The 24,213-nt window shown below is 44.8% G+C and overlaps 1 protein-coding gene across 1 annotated transcript in view; it reads right to left on the minus strand.

Moving 5' to 3' along the window:
• LOC137421756 (kinesin-like protein KIF3B) overlaps positions 1 to 17,042 on the minus strand; it is a 138,947-nt gene extending 121,905 nt beyond the window's left edge. Inside the window, exon 1 of the mRNA XM_068108110.2 lies at positions 15,148 to 17,042. Coding sequence (XP_067964211.1) covers positions 15,148 to 16,554 — 1,407 coding nt within the window. The 5' untranslated portion in view covers positions 16,555 to 17,042. The remainder of the gene's footprint in view (positions 1 to 15,147) is intronic.
• Positions 17,043 to 24,213: the final 7,171 nt, after the last annotated feature.

Genomic DNA, 24,213 nt, shown 5'->3' on the forward strand with positions numbered 1-24,213 from the left:
TAGATTTCCTTTTATTATTTTTTACAGGGATCTAAGGCTCGTGGAGGAGCTTGCATATGTAAAATCACAAGGCAGGACAAAGATACAAGTAACCATCAGTATACAGTACTTCGACATTTAAAATTACACAGACATTAGCAGACAAACCCATTTGGTGCAATTGATTTGAATCTGGGTTCAGATGGGAACACTAAGAGAGCACCAACAGCCTCACACAATATTACATCGTGTTATAAAACCACCTTTAGAGGCCATTTTTCCCCGCAAAGCGGGGGTTGGCCTTTTCGGGAACCGTGGTTGTTGTTGTTTTTTGGTCCCCTTTTTGAAGCAATGTTTTACGGCCGGATGCCCTTCCTGACGCCAACCCTTTTTGCCGCCTTTAACGACGAACAGGGAATTACCAGTGAACTGGTACTCAATTAGCCGACCTCGGAAGGATGACAGGCTGAGTCAACCCCCCTGGCGTTAATTCAGCGATCGACCGGGATTCGAACCCAGGATCCTAAGCTGGCACCCTAGCCGCTAGCCCAACACCAGGGTTCTAAATACCGCTAGCCCAATCCAGATCCAGATCGTGTTACAGGCCTATATTCCAAGGGCAAAACAATCTAAAACTACAACGGCACTCGGTGGAGCGCATACATCCGCCACACAATGCCTGATCCAGTAGAACATGTCAGGACCAATAAATTTTTGAAATATTATGCTATAACCTTTATCGTTTTTGGCCCCATCTCTCAATGGTGAATAATCACTTCAAAAATTAAAAAAAATTCTCGAATCCAGATCCAGATTCGGATCTTCACCAAAATCGAATCATTTCATCCTGGTCACAAACCCAACCTGTCCGCAACTTTTTGAGATATCCTGCTCACAGACAAACATACAGACAGACAGAGGTGAAAACATAAGCTTGGCCCACCTTCGGTTGGGGAGATAAAAATGAAAATATGACAAATACATTTTGGACCAGAATTCGATTATGAATCTGGTCTGCTGGTTGCACGATCACCAAAGTCCGATAATGCTGGTGAGGCCTTGTATCCTTGTGGATGTTGCACCCCTTGTAGATGTATTGCACTAATTTGGAATTTGGCCAAGGCACCAGCACACAATGGCAAACTTTGGTGCCATCTACAAGAGAATGCAAGCAAAAGGGATGGTCGACTTCCCCAGCCCTCTGAAGGAGGGTGCATCGATTGATGCAATGCACTGCCTGCAATGGACAACAGGTAATGGTCTGGGAATCAAAAACACTTGCACAGAATAAAGACGTGTACGCTACATCTGAACTATCCTCTTAGACCATGGGGCAAACATTAATGAAATTCAGATATGATGCAGATCCTCTCAACAGGCCAGTTAGTTTACTTCAAATTATAAGGAAAAAAAATGAGACAATCTGGTAACCATTGTTGCAGTTCACATAGTTTTCCTCTTTTCAAACAGCCAGATCTTCAATGATTAGTTTGGATTCCGGCCTGGTCACAACGCTGCACATGGACATGGTGTTGCGTCTCCTTTAGAAATTCTGGAAGCCTTAAATCTCAAACAAGGAGACTAGGACAATCTCCATGGACACATTCCTGGCATTCATTACTTTCTGGCATCCTGCCTTGTTTGGCAAGATCTCTCAATGTGGTGCTACAGAAGGCCACCTTCGTTCCTGGATTTCTGACTTCCTCCACTTGTGCCGTCAATAAGTTTCTATGAATATTATTCTTTCCCCCTCCTCTCCCAGTGAAGTATTAGGCCCAGTCTTGTTCCTCGTATACATAAATGACCTTTCCAATGCAATGAAACGCCCTCTCATTTTAGCAGATGCCTCCATATTATGTTGGTACAGTACTCCCACTGACAATCAAAAACAACAACTACACCGCTCTGCTGATCTAGAATTGATTAAATGCTAGTCTGACAAATGTAACACATCTCACTCTTGGCAAATCTGACAGTCCCATGCACCATATTACACAGGAAGGGTCATCAAATCAACACTAATTATCTCTTTCTGTTGTCACTCACTGGGAAGAGGTGCAGTCTCTTTGACTTCTAGGCCTCACCATCAGGCTGACCCAACCGAATAGCAAATCCATCCTCCACGTCCAACTGCAGAATGGGTATCCTCCATCATTCCAAGTCACTATTTCAAAAATCATAACTACTCACAGCCTACAAGGCCTTTGTCCATACCATAAAGAAGCACTGCTCTTTCCAATGGGCTGAGTCCAGAGCATCACCTCTCTCTTTCTCTCTCAAAATTATATTGGCATCTCCCACCATGAGGTGAAAGCAAATCGTCTGCTGCTTTCACATCATACACAGATGAGCGGTCTCTTTTTTAACAATCTCTCCTCCTTGCTCCCTCTGATTTCCCAGCCTTTTACGCTCCCCAGCTCCTCCAATATGTTCCAGTAACCTCCTTCTGGTTAAACCCCAAATTGAGGATTTCTGCATACCCCCACTCCTTTGTTCATCTTTTCTTCTGTTTGTAGAACTACCTTCCTGAGGCTGTTCCAGTGTTCCATCTCACTCTTCCCTCCAGGGCTTCAAACAAGCATCACATCACCATCTCATTCCACATTATTTTGGTCCTCCATTTGCCCTACCTAACCCAACCCTCTTACCTGAAGGTTACTGCGTTTCCTCCCATCCTCTCACTTCTTTTATCCCGTTTGTTTATTCCCTTGCTTATTATGTCCTACTATCAGCTAGTTGCCTACCCTCTTGACTTCGATCTTGCATGAACCTCGATCTTGTATAAGATAGACAGTAAGTCTTCTATTTATGTTGCTCCTATTTATGTTTTTCCGCTAGAACATCACCGATGAATTAGGGACCATAATTCAATTCAAAATGCATTTATTCATGACAATGTTGTTTTGAAAATAGAAAAATTAAATATTTAAAGAAAACAACTCATACTAAATAATTTGGGTAGCATTCGTAACTACACACAACACCTATCACTCTGCTGCATACCCTCACATCAGTGTCAGAATCAACACCATATTCATCAAGACCCAGTTGCGTCGTGCACATTTAATGAGTTGTCAGCTGATAAACCTCAGCAAAACCCTGCAAACATTAGATCAAAATGACCAGCAAATGATGATTGTTACCTCTGCATCAAAGAAGGAGAGGAAAACCATCAATTTTGAGGTGAAAATGGAAGTACTAAAGCGGTTTGATGCGGGAGAATGAGCTGTGGACATGGGCAGGACACTTTGCCAACCAACTACCATAGTGAGAACAATACGTGCCAACTCAGATAAAATTACAGAATGCGCCAGAGTGTGACCCTATAAGTGCTGCTCGAATAACAAAAGGCAGAGATATGGTGATAGATAACATGGAGCGATTGCTAAGTGTTTGGATTACGACCAACGTTAATGGAGCATCCTGTGAGGTTGGTGACGATACAAAATCACAATTTTACAACTTAAAGAGCATGGCGAGGATTCAACTCAGCAAGCCGTGGTTGGTTTCAACGGATTACACATCGTTGCAACCTGCATAATATCAAAGTTTTTTGTTTTTTTTAACGGGTAGAGAAGAACACTCCACAAAAGATCCTTGACATCAGTCCAGAAACAACACCACAAATTAGGCCAGAAAGAACCCCAGGTACAACCCCAAAAAAGAGCCCAAGGAAGAGCCAAGAGGAAACTCCTAAGAAGAGCCAGCAACTTGGAGAACTTGACTTTCACCCTCAGAGGAAAATGCAGACCGTCAAGCCTCTGTCTGAATAACTCTTCCACTCCCGTCCACCTCTACCTATATCAGTAAACTCATCTGGTGAGTACTAACTTGTATTATTTATTACCCCGCGCACGTGAAGCGGAAAGCAGGGTTAAGCAATTATTATTATTTTTTTTTTGTATACAGAGTCAAGGCCCGTGTAAGAGCTAACACATTAAACACGAAAACATGCACGGACACATAAAACATACAATAAAGAGAGCAGGAGACAAGAGGGGGAGAGAGAGGAAAGCATACAAGCACAAGAACAGTAGAGGACAGGGACGTCGGTAGATCTGTGGAAGAGAGCGGGCTGGGGTAATGGGGATGGAGGGATGGAGAGGTACACGGTCGGTATAAAGTAAAAGATTTTGTAAAATGAAAGAGGTGGATTTGGGGTGCAAATAAAACATTTATATATTCGCAAGTCATGCTTTATCGAATTTGATCAGTTTCTTTATAAATTATGGTCATGGAAAATATATATATATATATATATCGCAGAAGTTCCTTTAGATAAATGATGTTGGTAGCCAAAAAGTGAGACCACGGCAAAATGAAGTGTAATGCGCGAGTAAAGGTTCACACTGATGAGTGCGTGATGCGAGGTGTACAGAGTGAGTGAGTAGAAGAAATACATGTCGGTAGTGACTGAATGCAGAAATTTGAAAGACGTGGAAGAAGGAACGTAAAAGACAGAAATAGAAGCACACCACCAAAGGAGTACAGGATAGAAAAGATAACAATTGTGATTGAAAACAAAAAGAAAGAGCTTGGGAATATTGATCGATTGTGTGCTCTGTCTGAAGTCAGGTGCTTGGCTGCTTGCCAAGGGTGATTTTGGGGGGTCTGCCATTGCCTTCCCAGCAGTGAGTCAAGGCAGCAATTTATTTTACCAGGATGCCAGTGATAACTTGCCTCTCTTGGCGAATTAGACCATGAGATCTTTAACATCCACTAATAATAGCAGACAAGACACCCGGCTTAATGTCCATTCGAGGGACGGCACACACACACTGATGAATCACCCTGCCTGTGAAATACTGGGATGACAGTTTATACCTGGGTCAGGATTTGAACCCAGGCTAAACAGCTTAGAGACAAGCAGGTGTACCTCAAGTTCATCCCTGGAGAACATATGGAAAGGGAAAGTTTTTCTTTGCAATCAAACACAACAAAAAAGAAGAAATTTAGAAAGAACAAGGAAGGAATAAAAGAGGGCTACATTAAAATGAAGATAGCCTCTTAGTAAAGGGGGTATTTCTTTCCAACTGTTAATTTATTTTAATTAATTTAAATGTAATTAATTTAATTTATTTATTTATTTATTTAATTTATTAATTTATTTAAATTAATTTCTTTTAATGGTCCGCTTCCGGTCCCTCGAGCGACGGGGCTTGCTTCGATCTCTCCACGGCATCAAAGTTTGAGTGTTTTTCCGTTCGTTTCTTTGTCAAATTTCCGCTGGGTATTTTGTTGTGTATGTGTTATTGTGTGTTTCTATTTGGTTTTGTAGTTGTTGCAAATTTGTGTGTAATTAGTCGTTTCTTTGTTCGCGCCTCGTGCGGCCTGGTGTCTCGTGCGGCCTCCTCGTCTCGACTTGTGCCCCGCCCCCTATATCTCGTTTGTTCTTTCACCTCTGCTCCTGCTTTCTCAAATCCACGTTCTCACTTAGAGACTTTTACCAGATTGTTTTCATGGTTTTGTTTAAATATTTATTTAAATATGTTTAAACCGCAGCCGTGATTCCCCCCCCCAGGATTTCCATGTTTTAAACGTTTCCCAGTGTGTACCCTGGATAAGAATAGGTACACCGTATCCCTGCGTGTCGTAAGAGGCGACTAAGAGGGTTGGCGTCAGGAAGGGCATCCGGCCATTAAAAAAAAACAAAAAACATTGCCTCAAAAAGAGAACCATGACAATTACAACTACATGTGGCAGGGTACAGCCCGAAGTGGAGATCGGTTTCTGAGGTTTGGGACATGGAATGTAGGGACAATGACAGGGAGATCAGGAGAAGTGGTGGAAGTATTGGTCAGAAGAAGAGTGGACATATGTTGTGTGCAAGAGACGAGATGGAAGGGAAGTGGTGTGAGAATGGTGAAGGGTAGGCAGGGACAGAAATACAAGTTTGTGTGGCAAGGGTGCCCGGAGGGCGTGAATGGTGTTGGTGTCCTGTTTTCTGAGGAGTTTGTAGACAGTGTGGTGAGTGTGACTAGAGTGAGTGATAGGTTGATGATGGTGAAAATGATGATTGGAAAGCTCTTGGTGAACGTCATCTCGGGATATGCTCCGCAGGTTGGTCGAAGCGATGAAGAGAAGGACAAGTTCTGGTGTGCGATAGAGAAGCTGATGGAAAACGTGAAAGATGAGGAAGTTGTTGTGGTAGGAGGAGACCTAAATGGACATGTGGGAAGGAGTATGGATGGTTTTGACGGAGTTCATGGGGGTTACGGATATGGTGTGAGAAATGGAGAAGGTGAAAGGATTTTGGAGTTTGCTGATGGAGCTGATTTGTTGATTTGTAATACTCAGTTCCAGAAAGAGGATAATAAGCTTGTTACATACACGTCAGGTGGGTCGACGACAACCGTTGACTACCTGATGGTGCATAGGCGAGATAGGGGGCACCTCCGAGACACAAAGGTGATCCCGGGGGAGGAGGCTGTTTCACAGCACCACTTGGTTGTCTGCGACGTAAGGGTGAAAGGTGCGAGGAGAGCTCGGCGGGTGAAGTACCAACCGAGAATGAAGGTGTGGAGGTTGAAAGAGGTGACAGTAAGGGAGGCATTAAAAGAGAGGCTGAGTATGGTCGAGGATGATGTGGTTGAGCTTGAAAGTGGTTGGATGTCAATGAAAGCTAGTGTGTTGGGAGCCGTTGGTGAGGTATGTGGATGGACAAAAGGACCACCGAGGCACTCGGAAACATGGTGGTGGGATGATGAAGTTGGAAAGAGGATTGACGAGAAGAGGAAGAAGTTCAAGGAGTGGCAGAAGGCAAAGGGTACGGGAGCAGAAACAGCAGAGCATGAAAGTGATAGGGCAGCCAGGAAGGCTCCAAAGAAAGAGGTAGCAAAGGCGCAGGAGGCATGTAGGAAAATGTTCGGAGAACGCTTGGATTCGGAAGAGGGTCAGAAAGCAGTATTCAGGATTGCAAAGCAGATAGCGAAAGAGAGGTGTGATGTGATGGGGGTGAGCTGCTTGAAGGATGAAGTGGGACAAATCGTTGTCGACCCAGATGGAATTAAAGGAAGATGGAAAAGATATATGGAAATGCTGTTGAATACAGAGAATGAATGGGATGGCAACATAGAGAGTAACCCAGTTTTAGGACCGGCAGAGAAGATAACTGAGAAGGAAGTTGAGGAAGTGATAAAAGCAATAAAAAAAAACACCTTTAGAGGCCATTTTTCCCCGCTAGCGGGGGTTGGCCTTTTTCGGGAACTGTGGTTGTTGTTGTTTTTCGGTCCCCTTTTTGAAGCAATGTTTTATGGCCGGATGCCCTTTCTGACGCCAACCCTTTTTGCCGCCTTTAACGACTAGCAGGGAATTACCAGTGAACTGGTACTCAATTTGCCGACCTCGGAAGGATGACAGGCTGAGTCAACCCCCCTGGCGTTAATTCAGCGATTGACCGGGATTCGAACCCAGGATCCTAGGTATCCTAAGCCGGCACCCTAGCCGCTAGCCCAACACCAGGGACTTGGTACCCTGATCAGGTACCCTGATCAGTACCCTGGACAACACCAGTATCAGGTACCCTGATAAAAGCAATGAAGGGTAGAAAAGCGGGAGGGCCGACGGGAGTTGTGGGAGATATGTTGAAGGCAGCAGGAAGAGAATGACAGAGATCTGTAATATGGTGGTGAAAGAAGGCCGCATTCCAGTGGTTGGGAACTGAGTACCCTCGTCCCTCTATACAAGGGGAAAGGTGACCCTCTGGAGTGTGGCTCGTACCGAGCGATAAAGTTATTGGAGCATGGAATGAAGGTATTGGAAAGGGTGTTGGAGAGGAGGATAAGGAAGAAAGTGAAGATCGAAGAAATGCAGTTTGGATTTATGCCAGGAAGAGGAACGACAGACACGCTTTTCATTGTGAGGCAGTTGCAGGAGAAGTACATGGAGAAGAGGAAGAAGTTGATTCTTGGGTTTGTTGATCTGGAGAAAGCATTCGATCGGGTTCCATGCAAAGTATTGACATGGGCATTGAGGAAGTTAGGAGTGGAGGAATGGTTGATCAGAGTAGTGATGGCAATGTACAAAAGAGCGCGCACAGCTGTAAGGACGAAGGACGGGAACAGTGGTGAGTTTGAGGTGAAGGTGGGAGTGCATCAGGGGTCGGTACTAAGTCCACTACTATTTGTAGCTGTGATGGAGGTGCTGGCTCAGAACGTAAAGGAGGGTTTACCGTGGGAGTTGTTGTATGCAGATGATCTGGTGTTGATTGCGGAAAGTATGGATGGACTGAAGGAAAAGATGAACACGTGGAAGGAATGTATGGAGACAAAAGGTCTGAAGGTGAATATCGGAAAGACGAAGGTGATGGCAAGTGGTAAAGCATGTGGTGAGGTGGAAAGAACTGGGAAGTGGCCCTGTGCTGTGTGTAGGAAGGGTGTCGGAGTGAACTCCATTCAGTGTACAATGTGCGCTGAGTGGGTTCATCAAAAATGTAGTGGTCTGAGAGGGTCATTAACCAGTGTGGCAGCTACATTCAAATGTAAGGTGTGCACAGAGGGAGCTGCAGATGGAGGAAATGTTGAGTTGGATCTTGGAGACGGCGTGAAGCTGGAAGGTGTGAAAACATTTTGCTACCTCGGAGACATGCTGAATGGAGAAGGTGGATCAGACTCGGCAACGGTTGCTCGAGTGAGATGTGCATGGAAGAAGTTTCGGGAATTGAGTGGCGTGCTGATGATGAGGGGAGTGTCGTTGAAGCTGAAGGTGAAAGGTGTATGCTGCATGTGTGAGAAGTGTTATGATTTATGGGAGCGAGACATGGGTAATGAATGTAGAGCAGCAACGAAGGTTGGAAAGGGTGGAAATGCGAATGGTTCGACGGATGTGCGGAGTATCGTTGAGAGAGAGGAAGACAAATGATGAATTGCAAAAGATGATGGGAATAGAGCCTGTGATTGATGCTGTGAAGAGGAACAGGTTGAGATGGTTTGGTCATGTGTTGAGGAAGGATGAAAGTGACTGGTTGAGAAGAGTGATGGAAATGAATGTAGAAGGAAGTAGAAGACGGGGAAGACCGAGAAAGACTTGGCTAAAGATGGTGGAAGAAGAAATGCGGGCAAGGGGGTTAACAAGGAGAGATGCAGAAAATAGGGCAAAATGGAGAAGATTGTCATGGGGACCGCAAGGCTAACCCCCGCTCTAGCAGGGAAAATGGCCTTTAAAATGCATGTTGTTGTTGTTTGTTGTTAATTTATTTTAAACGCAAGTGCTGTGCTACTGAAAATGCATGTAATCTTTCACATGTGCTGAAAACATGCATGCGCATGAAATCTATTATCTCCTATTCTCATGAAATGTCCAATCATTTTGTAAGAATACAACCATATGATTCTCGAGAAGTATGCAGCATTATCCAATGTACAAATAATGCAAACGATGGATATTGTCGTTCGCAGTGAATGAAAATAAAATGGCGTACATGGGCCACGTGACCAGAATTCTCTGGACATGTCATGTTGCAACTCTTATACAGGGGCTCTATATGTACATTGTACAGTATCACTTTTGGCTAATGGTTCATTCCTCCCCCCCTCCCACAATCCTGGCGCGTTTTGGTCGAGTCCACAATTACCCTCGATTTCATTTCTTTTCATTTCATTTCATTGTTTTATAAATAAATAAAAAATCTTTATTTTGTTATTTTGGTATGGATGAAATCCATCAATGTTCATAAATTGTTTTAATAATGTCTTGTTTCAGTCGATTTTTGGATGGGGAATATGTATCACCCCGCCCCCCCGCCCCCCCCCACCCCCCCCCACCCCCCCCCCCCCCCCCTTAAAACAATCCTGACTTGTTTTGGTTGAGTCGATGTATACCTTTGATTTCCTTTCATAAAACGCCTTTTTTTTCTTTTTTTTTAAGGATTTTAAAGGATTTTTTAAAAAGGATTAAAAAGGATTTTTTTTTTTTTCTTTTGGTTTGTGTGCAATTTTTTAAACACCGAAAAGCTTAATGTTTCATAGATTTTGTTATTTTGATATGGATTAAATCAATCTGTTGTTTTAAATTATCTTAATACTTGTTACAGTTCATTTTGGGTATGGGTAGGGTGGGGGTATGTATCACTTCTGGAATGGATCTGGCTTGTTTTGGTTTAGTTCATATTGATGTTCAATTTACTTTCATAAAACGCTTAATGTTTTATGGATTTTAAAATACTGGTTTACGTGCAGTAGGCCAGAGATAAAGTAACTTCCTCACGTTGGAATCACCTTAATCATTTCAGCCGTTATTGGGTGAGGTTGGGCAACAGTTTAACATTGTTTTAGAGGAGAAGACGAAGAAGTACAATGTCGCGATTTAGCGATCTTTCGATGTGCTAACTGAGCGTTGTATTATGGTATCTTGTTAAGTCTTGGTAGTTCAGAAAACGCTTGGGAGTAAAAGGTATGGGTTATTAAAAGCTTATATCTTAACTCGATATCATCTTCTCAGCATATCTCTTTGTACAAATTTGATGCAGCAGGCAGGATTTTCCCCATGATCATCCTTCTATTTGGAGTACTAACATACTCCATGATAACTGAAGATATCAAACTCAACACTGTTATAGTTGAAGGAGGTTACATGGCACGAATACCTGCAAAAACATGTACAAATCACAATTCACTGGTTGCAAAAGTATTCCACCCCTTAGGTCAGTACTTGGTGGAAGCATCTTTTGCAGCAATGACTGCTGGGAGACTTTTTGGGTCTGTCTCTACCAGCTATGCACAGTGAGATGATGAAATATTTGCCCATTCTTCATGTGAAGATTTCCCTAGTTCTGCCAAGTTTGATGAGCATCATCGATGGACTGCAATCTTCAAGTCTCGCCTTAAATGCTCAATTGGGTTCAAGTCAGGACTTTGACTGAGCCAGTCAAGAACATTTATTTTCTTTTTATTCAGCTGCTTCAGGTCATTGTCCTGCTGAAATATGAATCTCCCACCCAGTTTCAGATTCATGGCTGACTCAAGCAGGTTTTCATCAAGGATTCTCCTGTACTTTGCACCATCCATTGTCCCTTCCATCCTGTCAAGCTTGCCAGTACCTACTGATGAAAAGCAGCCCCATAACATTATGCTGCCACCACCATGCTTGAAAATAGGGATTGTGTTGACTGGGTGATGTGCAGTGTTAGGCTTGAGCCAGACGTAACGCTTTGAATCTTGACCTAAAAGTTTAATTTTTGTCTCTAACCACAAAATATTTCTCCACATGTATCAACTAGATGTTGTTGTTTTCGACAAACTCCATACAAGCTTTTAGATGTCTTTTTCAGTAATTGCATATTTCTTGCCATCTGTCCATAGAGGTTGTTGTTGTTGTTGTCCATAGAGGCCTGTTTTGTGAAGGGAACGGGATATTTTTTATTGATGAACAGTGACCCCCATCTCGGACGTGGAGCCTTACAGATCTTTCAAAGCCATTGTTGGATTTCCAGTGACTTCGCGAACCAGTTCCCTGCTTGCCAGGCTGCTGAGTTTGGATGGGTGACCTGATCTCGCTGAAGCCTGGGTAGTATGATCCGTTTTCCACTTCTTGATAATGGATTTCACCGTACTCAAAGGGATAGTGAGCGGCTTCGAAATCTTGTAACCCTCTCCTGATCGGTACTTCTCCATCACTTTATGTCTGATTTTTTGGAAAGTTAATTGGTTTTCATTTTGCCTCATTGGTTGAACAAATGAGTTGCACCTGAAAACTGCTTCAATAAGTGGGGAAGTTTCATTAAATTAAGTTAAACCACTGATTAGATACAGTCAAAGCTTACTGCACTTGTTTTGTAACCTTTCAAACAAATAATTTGTCCCTGAAGTGATTTAGGGTTAATTAGGCAAAGAGTTTGAATACTTATGCACCTGAGAAAAAAAAAAAAAAAAAAAAACCACCTTTAGAGGCCATTTTTCCCCGCAAGCGGGGGTTGGCCTTTTTCGGGAACTGTGGTTGTTGTTGTTTTTCGGTCCCCTTTTTGAAGCAATGTTTTACGGCCGGATGCCCTTCCTGACGCCAACCCTTTTTTTTTTGCCGCCTTTTAACGACAAGCAGGGAATTACCAGTGAACTGGTACTCAATTATGCCGACCTCAGAAGGATGAACAGGCTGAGTCAACCCCCCTGGCGTTAATTCAGCGATTGACCGGGATTACGAACCCAGGATCCGTAGGATCCTAAGCCGGCACCCTAGCCGCTAGCCCAACACCAGGGATTCACCTGAGAATTATCTGATTTTCTCTGTTAATCTAACTTATTCACATTTTATCTGCATTTTTAGCTTGATCACTTTGGAGTAGTTTGTGAAGACTACATATTAAGTTTGATTTGAAAACATCATGAAATAAGCTCAGGTGGTATCAAAATGTGAAAACTTTGGAGAAGGTTAATACTTTTGCAGGCCACTGTGTATTTATTGTCTCCCTCCAGGATTTCCATATCTGCTGCCTTGTCCTTATTAAATTGTTTATTTATTTCCTAATGCATGCATCCATGATTGTTCCTGCCATCCTTCCCATGCAAACTCTTTTGTTTTGATGGATAACTCCTGGAGGAATCAAATTGTATCAATGACCTTTATTAATAGCTAGAGTGGTTTCGACCTCGTCCGGAGTGCAAAGCACATTCTCTGCTCGGGTGCGTTTTACAACTAAATTCCCTGCAGCACGGTTATTCGTAGAGTTAATTTCTCGCATCCCCGGTCTCCACGCCAGCTGCGAGAGCAGTTGTGACCAAGGTGGTTAACACCGGGCAGTGGGGCAAACGACAAAGTATTTAGTCATCATGATATTTGTGAAATACCCTAAATAATGATATTTGCAAAATATCCTAATTTATGTTAATTGTGTAATACCCTAAATCATGTTTAATCATCGTGATATTATGTGATGCTCAAACCTTTTTCATTTCTCATTTATACAGAATATAAGACTTGTAGTAAAGATGCCACATACACATGGACATGGACATACAGACGAATGCATGACACACAACACAGGACTGTTAGATAAACCAAACACACCCATTGAGCATGGGGGGAGTGCATCACTTTCTGGTGCACTCCGGGCACCAGGAACGTCACAACAAATGGCGTCGCCTTTCTCACCACACTCAGTGGGGCATTTCCTTAGGAGGAATTTCCTCCTACTCAAGGATTTCAACCTATGGGGAATGTCCATGCTCTATCCTTTTATAAGCTAAACGTCAAGCAACTAAGCAGCACGTACGTTTTTAAGTCTTTAGTATGACTCGGCCACAGTTTGAATCACCTCTCAGACACGGAGCGAGCGCTCTAACCATTACGCCATCTAATCTGAATTGAATTACCATAATTGTGTGATACCCTAAATAATGTGTAATCCTGGTATTTGTGTAATTTTGATACTGCAGCACGTTTAAGGCGTGTAATCCTTGTGTAATTACTCCCGCCAGGGAGTAATGCATTCGATCGTGTGTGTGTGTGTGTGTGTGTGTGTGTGTGTGTGTGTGTGTGTGTGTGTGTGTGTGTGTGTGTGTGTGTGTGTGTGTGTGTGTATGTTCGTGTGTTTGTGAACAATATATCTGGAAAAGTTCTGAACGGATTTGGATGAAAGTTGGTGGGATGATTGCCCTTGGGATAAGGAAGAATTGATTAGTTTTTGGTGAAGCTCAGGATATTATTCCAGATCCAGGAATTTTTTGAAAGATTGTTTACCATTGGAAGACAGGGCTCATTTTTTTTTTAACATTATCTTCTATATATTCTATATTTAACATTGTGATATGAAAATAGTTTTCATATTTGTTGTAAATGTAGTTTAAACTCGTGGTTATGCGTTAGAGCGGTGTATTTTGTTAGCAGCGTCGTCTTCAAGGTTCTTTCTTTTTTTTCTAATAAAGACATATTCTGTCATTTTAAAATCACCAAAGTGTGTATTAGGTTTCCCGGTTTCATAAAATGTATCGTTTGATACGTATGATGCTTTAAAACTGTTTTTTTTTTTGCTTTGTTTTTTACCTCAGAAGAGATATCAACATTTACCTCAGCGAATGTCAATCGCGGTGTCAGTATTTGATGAACTTATAAAGACTTAGGTGAGTTATAAGTGTGACCAGCATGTGCACGGGATTCTTCCCAGAAGAATGAGTGGTCGCATTAGCCTGTCCGACTTACAATGAACGAGTTTTGTTTTGACGTTTGGGCCAGTTTTACATGTTGTATCCCTAAGGAATGAAAAGAACGTTTTTTCTGGCTTACAATTTTATTTGAAGTCACACATGCCTCAAAATACACTCACCTATATAGAATTGAATGCTGAATCCGAAAATGTAAGTGAAATTGCCTTGTTTTTTTTTAACATTATCTTCTATATATTCTAAATATATATATATCTGTGCAGTGTCTGTCTTGTGTCTTGTCTTGTGTTGTCACTGAACTACTCCCTCAAACTTTTGTGAAATCGTACTATTCCAACTTTACCCACGGCGGGAGTATGCGCTCTACTGAGTGGCGTTCTAGTTTTTTAATGTATTGGTGAAGGTGAAGGTGAATTGAATCAATCCCAAACCATTAGAAAGTGCTGAAAATAAAAACGGAATCAAATAAAGTCACTAATGTGGAGGCATGTATGAGACAACGATAAATTCCCTCAAATTACAATTCACAAAGATCCATGTCTGTCTGGTCCAGGACGATGAGAGAAAGAGCAGCATTGTAATTGCAAAAAAACTCGCAGCCAGACTTCTGCCCATAGTTTTGCGGCAGACTGGATGAAACGCATGGTCTCTCCCATCCCCGGATCAAAACCCACCCACCCTAGCAGTCACCCCATGCATCACCCATGACATAATGCTTCTGGAACAGCAGTTTCTCCGCTACCAAAGGGCCAGACGTGACCCAAAGCACGATAGGTGAAGAGGTGCGAGTATTCCCATTACGCAGCACAGAGCTGTATGGGGACAAGGAACCAAATCTCTGATGCATACACAATACAAGGCCACGGTCAAAACTAAGGACATTTGATTCCCTTCCTTTACTCCACTTTGCCCCCAACATTTTACATTCCCTCCCATTACATTTCCCATCATACCCCCTTTCCCATTCTTTTCTGTTTCAATCCTCTCAATTTACAATCACTCTCTGTATGCAATAAATCCATCACTGACCCAACAAGGAATTTAACCCTTTTAAACCAACAGATTGTATGTGTACCTTCACTTTCCCAAGCAGCATCTCTTTGGCTTTGATCTCCGACTGCAGATGGTCCACCATACGCTCCTTCTCCGCCACCAAGCATTTCTTCTCGCTTTCCAGCAAACTATGGTCCTCCAATATGGCTGCCTTTTCTCGCTCGAGTCGCTCCGATTCGTGCTTTACATAACGCAGTTCTGCTACATCACCTTTCTCATTGTCCATGTCCCACTCCTCTTCGGTCCCTTCACTGGCTGAACTGTCCTCCCTGCTCCCAGAGTGGTTCTTCTTTCTCTTGCGGCGCACAAGGCTCCTTTTCTCGAGCTGTGTCTTGAGACGCGCGATCTCCTCCTGAAACTCACGAAGAAGAGCTTCCTTGGGGTCTTCATTGATCCGAGGCTTATTCTTGATGTTTTTGGCACGGTTTGCATAACGAAGAGTCGTGAGCGTCTCCTCGTAATTATAAGCCGCTGGACCAACTGTTGCTACCATGATGGTCTTTGCGTTCCCTCCGAGAGAGTCCTCCAGGAGTCTCGTGAGCTTGGAGTCACGATAGGGAACGTGCGTGCTCCGGCCATCGACCAGAGATGAGATCACATTGCCAAGAGCAGACAAGGACAGGTTGATCTTTGTCGCCTCTTTGAGGCGCTCGCCTTCCGCACCTGTCTTGGTCTGCCGCTCACTCCCAGCTAGATCCACCAGGTTGAGCTTTCCGACACGGATATGGCTCTCACCGTCATCTCGAACTTCGCTGGACTCTACTGTGATGACAAAGATGGCATGAGAGCGCGAGCTGTGCTCGTTCATATTGGTGGCTCCGATGGACCGATTCCGATTTCCGATACTCATCAGGTGATCGATCTCCTGCACGCTTTTAGTCACAAATGAAATAAGATCCTTGACGTAAACTCCGGTGTCCGGTCGCTCCTTAAGCTCCAGCCGGTGGTTCTGGTTTTTGGCGAGCAGGTCTCTGATCTCCTCCTGGTAGATCTCCAGGTACGAAGCCCGCACGAGATACTGTCGATTCTGAGAGCGCGATATTCGCGTGAATATGTGATCGAAGGCGTTAGGGATGACACCTCGGCGCTCGGGGTCTGTGTGAACACCTTCCATCGTGTAGGTCTTACCTGTGCCCGTCTGACCATATGCGAAAATAGTTCCATTGAACCCCTGGAGAACCGAGTCGACGAGGGGCAGAAAAGTCTCGTCGTACAAGTCCATCTGTTTGGAGTTGCTGTCATAGACCGAATCAAAGGTGAAGGTCTTGGAGAGGTCTCCGGGCGCACACCGTGGATTGCGCACGCACACCTGGCCCAGCTTCACGTCCAGATCAATAACACGTTCGTAACCTGCTGCGATCTCCCTGTAGTTCATGGGGCGACAGCGAACCACGACCCGCACCGTCTCCGAGCTCTTCTGCCGCGACATCTTTTCCTTCTGCCCCGCCAGTGCTGCCACGGGCGGATCTTCGTGCTCGCTCACAGCACACTCGATCTGAGCATCGTGTTCCGTCGACCGCTCAGGTCGCCCTCTTTTTCAGCAGGGTCTAGTCGGAGACATTTATCGTTCCCATCTCGTCGTTAAGCCAAGCGGGACATCACCCGCTCCTCCTGACGGGTTAAGATCCGAATGGATAAATAAATAAATAAATAACGGATGCGCGCGCCGGCTCGACATCAAAAGGGGACGAGAAAATAAATAAATAACTGCACAGGGGAGGGAGGGGCGTAGCGAGAAATTGCGCACGCTTGGATTCGCGCAGACCCCACCGGCAACAGGCACAAAGCGGAATGCGGCGACCACGAGGCTCGGTCTGGTCGCGCCGGACACCGTCTCTCACGTCCACAGCCACATCGGCGCACTGGGCGCAGGGATGCACAAGCTCGGGTGGAATCGCTTCACGAGCAGTAAAAGCGCATTGGCCGCTGCGTCATGACGTCAATCGTTCACGCTGTACTGGAACGCACGAGTAATGACGCAAGACGTCCGCTCACTGCGCATTGATCTCCGCGGTCCATATACAAACTGCCGTACGGTTTTCCCATTCAAGGAATTTCTGCTTTTACCACCTTTGCAAGCATTTTAAACCTTGTTTTCTATTCACCTCTGCCTTTTGGTTTTTCCTCGTTGTTTTTGTTTATTTTTGGCGATTTATAGACGTAAATCGTGTGTATGGAGTGTGTTTAGTGACGTCAGCCATTTGTGTGCACATACGACCCCGCAGTCATATTGGAATACAAGTTGAGGACAAAGGAACGTCCATTCATGATCGGTTAAGTAGAAATTACTGGTATTGTGCTTTCCCTGCTTTGTCATGTATCGAACATAGATAGTATCGAACCCTGAGCTGGTTGACTTGGAAGGATCAACCGCGAAGTGGTCCCTTTGAAACCAAGAGACTGTAACTGGATTGCAAATACGTCTACTTCTTCATGCAGCTGTATGGATCAAACTGGCATCCCATTATATGAACTTTTCTAGAGCGTTACTTGGTTCCCCCTAAGAACATAGGGTAGTACAGCATGCACACGAGATTTTTACAGCGTAACCCATAGGGAAAAGACACCTAGGACAGTGTTTGTTCATACGTATGTGTGTATGTCCCCTCAAACGTATACCAATCAGAGCTGAGAATCTGGTCACATGACAGGGTCATGTGATTACGTCTGATGTCATTATGTCGGTACAGCGGCTGACTCCGCACGCCACCATTTTAATTCCAATTTTGTTCAGGCCGAACATATCGTCGAACCTGTCATATATCACATATCACAATCACCATGCTCTACCTTTACGTTTTTCATTCAGTGTGAAACACAAACAAACCAATTGTTAAAATGAGGATGAAATATCAAAAGCATCGGCGTTACGGCTTCCAACAATATGGTACATATAGGCTTTAGGCTTCATGCCTCACCTTCGGACCACTTCAGACAAATTAAGCCCAGGTTTCTTAATACAGTAGTGTATCGTTTCTGTAGTATCATTTTCGTAATAATAATAATAATAACAATATAGTAAATATAACCATAACACTTTAATCCCAATGTCGTAAATGGAAGGTTAATGGATTGAAGCGGCGTATGGTTCATGAATCAATGACAAGCGGTGTAACCGCGGAAGTAAGGAATTAGCCTCGGTTTTTTTAAATAGTAATATCATCTTCGTAATAATGATAACGTAACGTTAATATTTCCTGTCCGTGCCGATAAATACCGGTCTCGGGCGGATGACTGATCGAGCTTAACACTCCGAGGCGTTCAATCCAAATATGACGGAGTTAATACGTGCGGGGGGGGGGGGGGGGAGGGGGCAGCGAAGCTCTTACCTTCACAGACCCTACTGGATGTCTTCGAACCTGGATAATCAATTCAAACTGACACGGAATTCAAATTGCAACAAATAAACAGGTTTAATGAAAATAAATGCAGGAAAACAAGAAAATGCACAATAACCTAATATTCCTAAATGGAGCACTCCCATACAGACCTGTATACACACAAGGGGAAAAATAAATGTGAAAATAAGTGTGTTACTTAGCTCTGAGCGTCTCTTGAACCCCGTCAGGAATCGTCACAGCCCCCCCCCCCCCCCCCCCCCCCGCGTCCTTGCGCGGAAACAGCACACTGGTTGCCGCGAAGTCCATGCGCAGGAACAGCACATTGGTTGGCGCTCAGTCTGTGCGTGGGAACAGGCCCTAGCATGCCGTTCGGTCACTCCAGCCGCACTCGTCCTCATCTCTACTCCACACAGCACCTCTGCCTCTCCGGTTCACTCGGCACGGCCCTCAGCCATCATGAAGCTACGGCCAAGCGCACCAGGGTCCACGAGCCGCGACCGCCCCTCTTCACGATCATCAAAACCTCCAATGTTCATGGCGCAAGAGCCCTATAAAATGTGACTGTTCCCTTTCGATGTCCCTGGCACAAGAGGAAGTAATTATCGACCGTTCGCTGTGGAGGCCAGCCCAGAGAGAGAGAGAGAGAGAGAGAGAGAGAGACAAAATGTCGGGACATGACCGTTCGCCACCAAAGCCAGGAAGAGAAGGCAGAAAATGTCGGAACACAGTCTTTTGTTCTCTAGGCTCTTACGTCGCCCGATAATGTCCGCGCGTGGTCTAATCAACAGCCACCACAACATCACTCTATTGCGATCCTGACCAATCATTATTTGGGGTGTGGCCTCACGCCCCTCCTGTGCCTTTGTGATCACCAGGTCGGTGGTATCATTGGTGGTGCTCAATGTCCTGTTTCCGGTTGGTTTTTATTTATTGTTATAATGCATGCCGATTGCTTGGCTATGTGTGTGGTGCGGTGTCATAAGGAACAGAGGGGAAATAACAGATGCAATTACATACAGGGGATTTACCATTAATCCCTAACTAATTAACATAACAACATCCCTCATCATGAGAACAATGATACACTCTTACATGACATATGGTCTAATGGATCCCTACTTATGGTACATGGGGTTTCTTCTTCTTCATCACGACATTCAGAGCATGGTAATCTATACACTTCTACCTGGACTAAGGTATTTCATTGCCTACCTCTACAAACATAACAATATTATAATAAATGTAATTGTAACACTAATCCCTTTGTAATGACTGCAAAGTTACTGGAGGTTAAAATATATCTTCTATATATTAAAGTAGCGGCAGTTTTGTGTCCGGCTGTCACGCTTTGTCACGTCTATCTTCAACTAAAGTATCAAACAAGCCCGGCTACGCTGCTGGTAGACTTTCAGTCTTGTTTGAATGTCCCTTATTTTCTATTGTTTGGCATTTTCTACAAGCTATGGAATGTCCCTTCTTTTTTTATTGATTGGCACATGACACGTACCATATTGTTACGTTTGTGGGGGGGGGGGGGGGGGGGGGGAGCATGAAATACCTTAGGTCAGGAATGTGTAGGTTTTAGTATGGACTGTGTGACGCGAAGAGGAAGAAGTGTTATCATCCGTCTCCCAGGGGTCTTAACCCCAGGAGCATGACAATATAAAGGGCCAGTTTCTATGCCCCTGGTATTTTCCCCAATAATTATATATGGCCCTGCACTTCTTCCCCCCCCCCCCCCCCCCCCCCCCCCTCTTATCCCTCTCTTTGAATTTATTTGTCTTTGAATTGCCAGTGGAAGGAACATTTCCATGTTTTAACGAGAACCATCATATCATGGCCAAACATTTGGGGTAAAAGCTTGGCCTAAAGCTTGAGTATGTCGATGCTCGATAAGATCTTGGGTATGTCGATAAGTTGGACACTGTCGAGGGAGCAATATATAACAGTTTTGTCAACAACTCACACCTGTATGGCCAAATACAGCAGGTCAAGAAGCAAGACGAACTTTCCAACCATGTTATATCCAGATTTCGTGAAATAACTTTTATTTACTTAAAGTTTTTATACCTCCGAAGACTTGACGGCCTGGAAAAGTTTGGATGCCTACAACCAGTTGATGTCTGGATGGATCAATGATGTAGATGTTTTTGTGAATAATGGCGATCATATCATATGAGAAAAGTTTGGCCTATAATACGTCAATGACATGGACTCATGTTAGCAGAGCAGATAAGCATGATGTTATACATGTTAACATCATACTTTTCTGCTCTACCATCTTTCAACACTCTCGGATGTTAATCTGGCCCCAAACCTTTATCTTCTTTCACCAACTCTTTAAGAAAGACACCAACTAAACACTAAGGTTTGGCGCAACCTGTGAGACTGTGATGCAACCAACACCCTGCCTGTGAAGCTGCGTGAGTACTCTCCGACTCTCTGGAGATGAAGAATTTGGTTCTTCAATCCGCGGAGGAGGAGGGTCCAATGCTCACTTCACCTTGGCAGGGCCCAGTTCACCTTCCTCATGGATCGCTCCTACCCTGAAGGCGGAGATAAGACCATCGAGCACCATTACAGACATGGGTGCGGACCCACGTTGGGCACTCGTATATTTGTATCCATGTGGGGAAACAGGAGCATTAGCCATAGGAGGGGAGCATTAGCATTAGAAGGGGGTATTCAATTAGGTTAGCATTAGGGACATAGTGTGTTGGAGACAGTTGACCTTTCGTGGGTATTATATATGTCGTTAGCTTAAGCCCCAGTCACACCGGGCCTGCGACCATGTTACGACATAGCTGCGACCGAAAATTTTGTTAATCGCGGGAAAATCGTAGAAAGAGCGCGCGACTGGTCGCAGAGGTCGTGGGTGATCGCCAGAGCAAAATCAGTCGCAGCAAGGTCGATGGTCATGTTCAAAACTTATGACCTGCGATTCCAAATCGCAAGAGGTCGCAGACAGGTCTTACATAATCGTACCACCAGTCGCGCATGGACGCACCACCAGTTGTGCATGATCGCAGGTCAAGTAGTCGCACGATTGGTCGTGCTACTGGTCCTGCCACCTGACGATTGCTGGTGCCACCTGTCGTTCAACCTCACGATCGGTAGTGCGACAAGTCACGACCTGTCCCGACTGGTTGCACGACCTTACGATTGGTGGTACCACCAGTCTTTAGCTCGCAGACCAGTATATTTGGACCATTATACTACAATATTATATTATTATATTATATTGTTACGGACCGCGGGTAAGGTGTTGATTTGCCGAGCGGATGGCGGCCACGGCCCGAACTATTAACAATGACTAAGACCCGATTCCTTAAACGTGGGCCAAATCGTGCCACAGATATTCAATGGGGAAAAGACAAAGGCAACACGGATGTGAAGAAGAGGAAGACAGAAGTAGGAAATACGAATATAATTTATTTGCTATTTACAACCAAAAGAAACCAAGGAGAAGGAAGGATAATAAAATAATTTACAGAAGAAATCAAGGAGACACAGTGAAAATTCTAGCATACCTAAACAGGCTTAACTTATACCCTGGACAGAACACACAAAACAAACTCACGTACACAAAAGGATGGAAGGACAGGAATCGTTTGGAGGGATGAGCAGGTGGGATCACAGGGCACAGCGAGCAGGTCCACTCCGGGCGGGAAGTGAGGAGCCGGCAGCTCCTTGTATTCGGCTTTACACCGCACACCGGCAGGGTCACTCGCTGCCCCGTCAGGGCTTCACACGGCTGGTTGAAACGGGGCTGGTTGAAGCGGCTCTCTGCAGAACTCAGCTGCGTCACACATCTGCCGTATCTCTGACACAACCTTTCTTGGAACCTTGGTGCACCTTGGTTCTTGGCACTTGGCACTTCGCACTTCTGCCGTATCTCTGACTCTCTTTCCGCACTTTCTCGCACTTCTTTCTTTGCACTTCTCGCAACTCTTTCTTTGCACTTCTTCCAACTCCTTCTTTGCACTTCTGTCAAAGGCTTCCCCGCGCTTCTGTCAAAGGCTTCCGTGCGCGCTTCTTATAACGCCCGCGGGCGATCAAGCCGCCGGCCTCTAGAACACGCCCATCGGTGAGCTCGCCTCGGCCCTGATTGGTCGGCACGGGCTCTCTGGCTCCGCCCTTGATGACGAGGGGTGGCCAACGCCCTGGATTCGGCGGCTCCTACCCCTTCTTCTCCAAGCCTACCTCGTGGCTAATGGAGTCGCGGTGAAAACCGCCCAATAGCTGCGGTGAATGCAGTTGGCAATTGAGGCTTTATTAAATGAAAATGAAAGGGGATCTATCTATTTGAATTCGGTGCAATGGAGTGTCAACTAGTGGGAACAGAGCCTTAACCTACATAGAATAAGGAAATAAACTACGAACAAGGAGGAAATCTAAGATTGGCTAACGTGATTGTTTATGACCTAATTACGGGACGCACTTTGACCTTTATACACAACTGGAGGAAGGAGGGCGATATTTTTACAACAATTTACACAACAATAAAAAAACACAATTCTTATATCCACAACACTGTACCCTCCTCCTCTTAGGCACGTCCCGGGCCTATTACCTTTACGTTTAGTGTGGCACGTAGGTGTAGTTCCCTCTACATTTAACCTGACCTTGAGTGTGACAGTTTTAAAACATAAAAAAATATGTCCCACTGCTCCATTGCACCCTGCCTAACAGATTCACGCCCACCACTAACCGAATTGCGGAATGGTCTTCAAACTAAACATTTACGGTGGGGGCGCATTATTTACAATGACTCTACTGTATTTACAAAACGCAACCCAGGACCTGTGATCGTTCTTTTGGGGGGGGAGACAGTCTGCCCTGCATCGATGCACCATGAAAGCACCCACAACGCACCACTACACCCTCAAGCACCAATCGGTGCACAGTCACCACAGTTCAATAAAAATAAAAACAACAAACCCTGGTGCTGGTCTTCCTCTTCGGCTCCCTCTGCTGGCCATTGGTATTTTCCTGGTGTTGTCATCTTCTTTGCTGGCGGCCTATTTGTCATAATAAAAAGCACAAAACGTGTCCATTTTTATTTATTTATGGCCCACAGGGCCGACTAGTGTGGTTCACCTGTGGGGCATAGGTGCCCTGTGACCAAGGTCCGCCAGCAAGATCTCGGGCCTTCATGGCCGGTTCCAGCAGAGGGGCCATGCCCCAACCCATGGGGTCCATAAGTGGTGCTCAGCCACAGACATGTGGTCCATAAGGTGGTGCATCGATGCAGACAGCTGTGGTTGCGAGAGTTTCGGGCGCACAATGGTGGACTCTCGCACGCTCCCCTCGGCGCCCAGTGGCGCACGGTCCTCGTGTGGGAGACAAGGGGGGGGGGGGGGAAGACAGATGAGCGAGGGGTAAGGTCACAAGGGTACACATTAATAAAGGCAATGCAAGGCGAGGTGCGTATGGAGACGGAGCGGAGAAAAGCTCGTCCCTACCGTACGTCACCCCCCCTGTCACCTACTCTACCCTTGCCCTTACCCCATATTTACAACAATCTACACATTTACAAATTCGTCACTACTGTCACGTCTTCCCCATATTTCCCCTATACCAAATTCGTCTTCACTCCCACTAATCCAAAATTTGCCATCACCCAATTCATCATCAATCCTCATAAGGAGGGAGAGATGGAACAACAAAGCACAATGTCACACCCACGTCATGATGCGTCTCACAATCCAAACATTTGCATCATAAAAATAATAAAAACAACCTGG

Source organism: Myxine glutinosa, chromosome 2, assembly GCF_964187855.1.
Source record: "Myxine glutinosa chromosome 2, kmMyxGlut1.1, whole genome shotgun sequence".
Taxonomy (NCBI): domain Eukaryota; kingdom Metazoa; phylum Chordata; class Myxini; order Myxiniformes; family Myxinidae; genus Myxine; species Myxine glutinosa.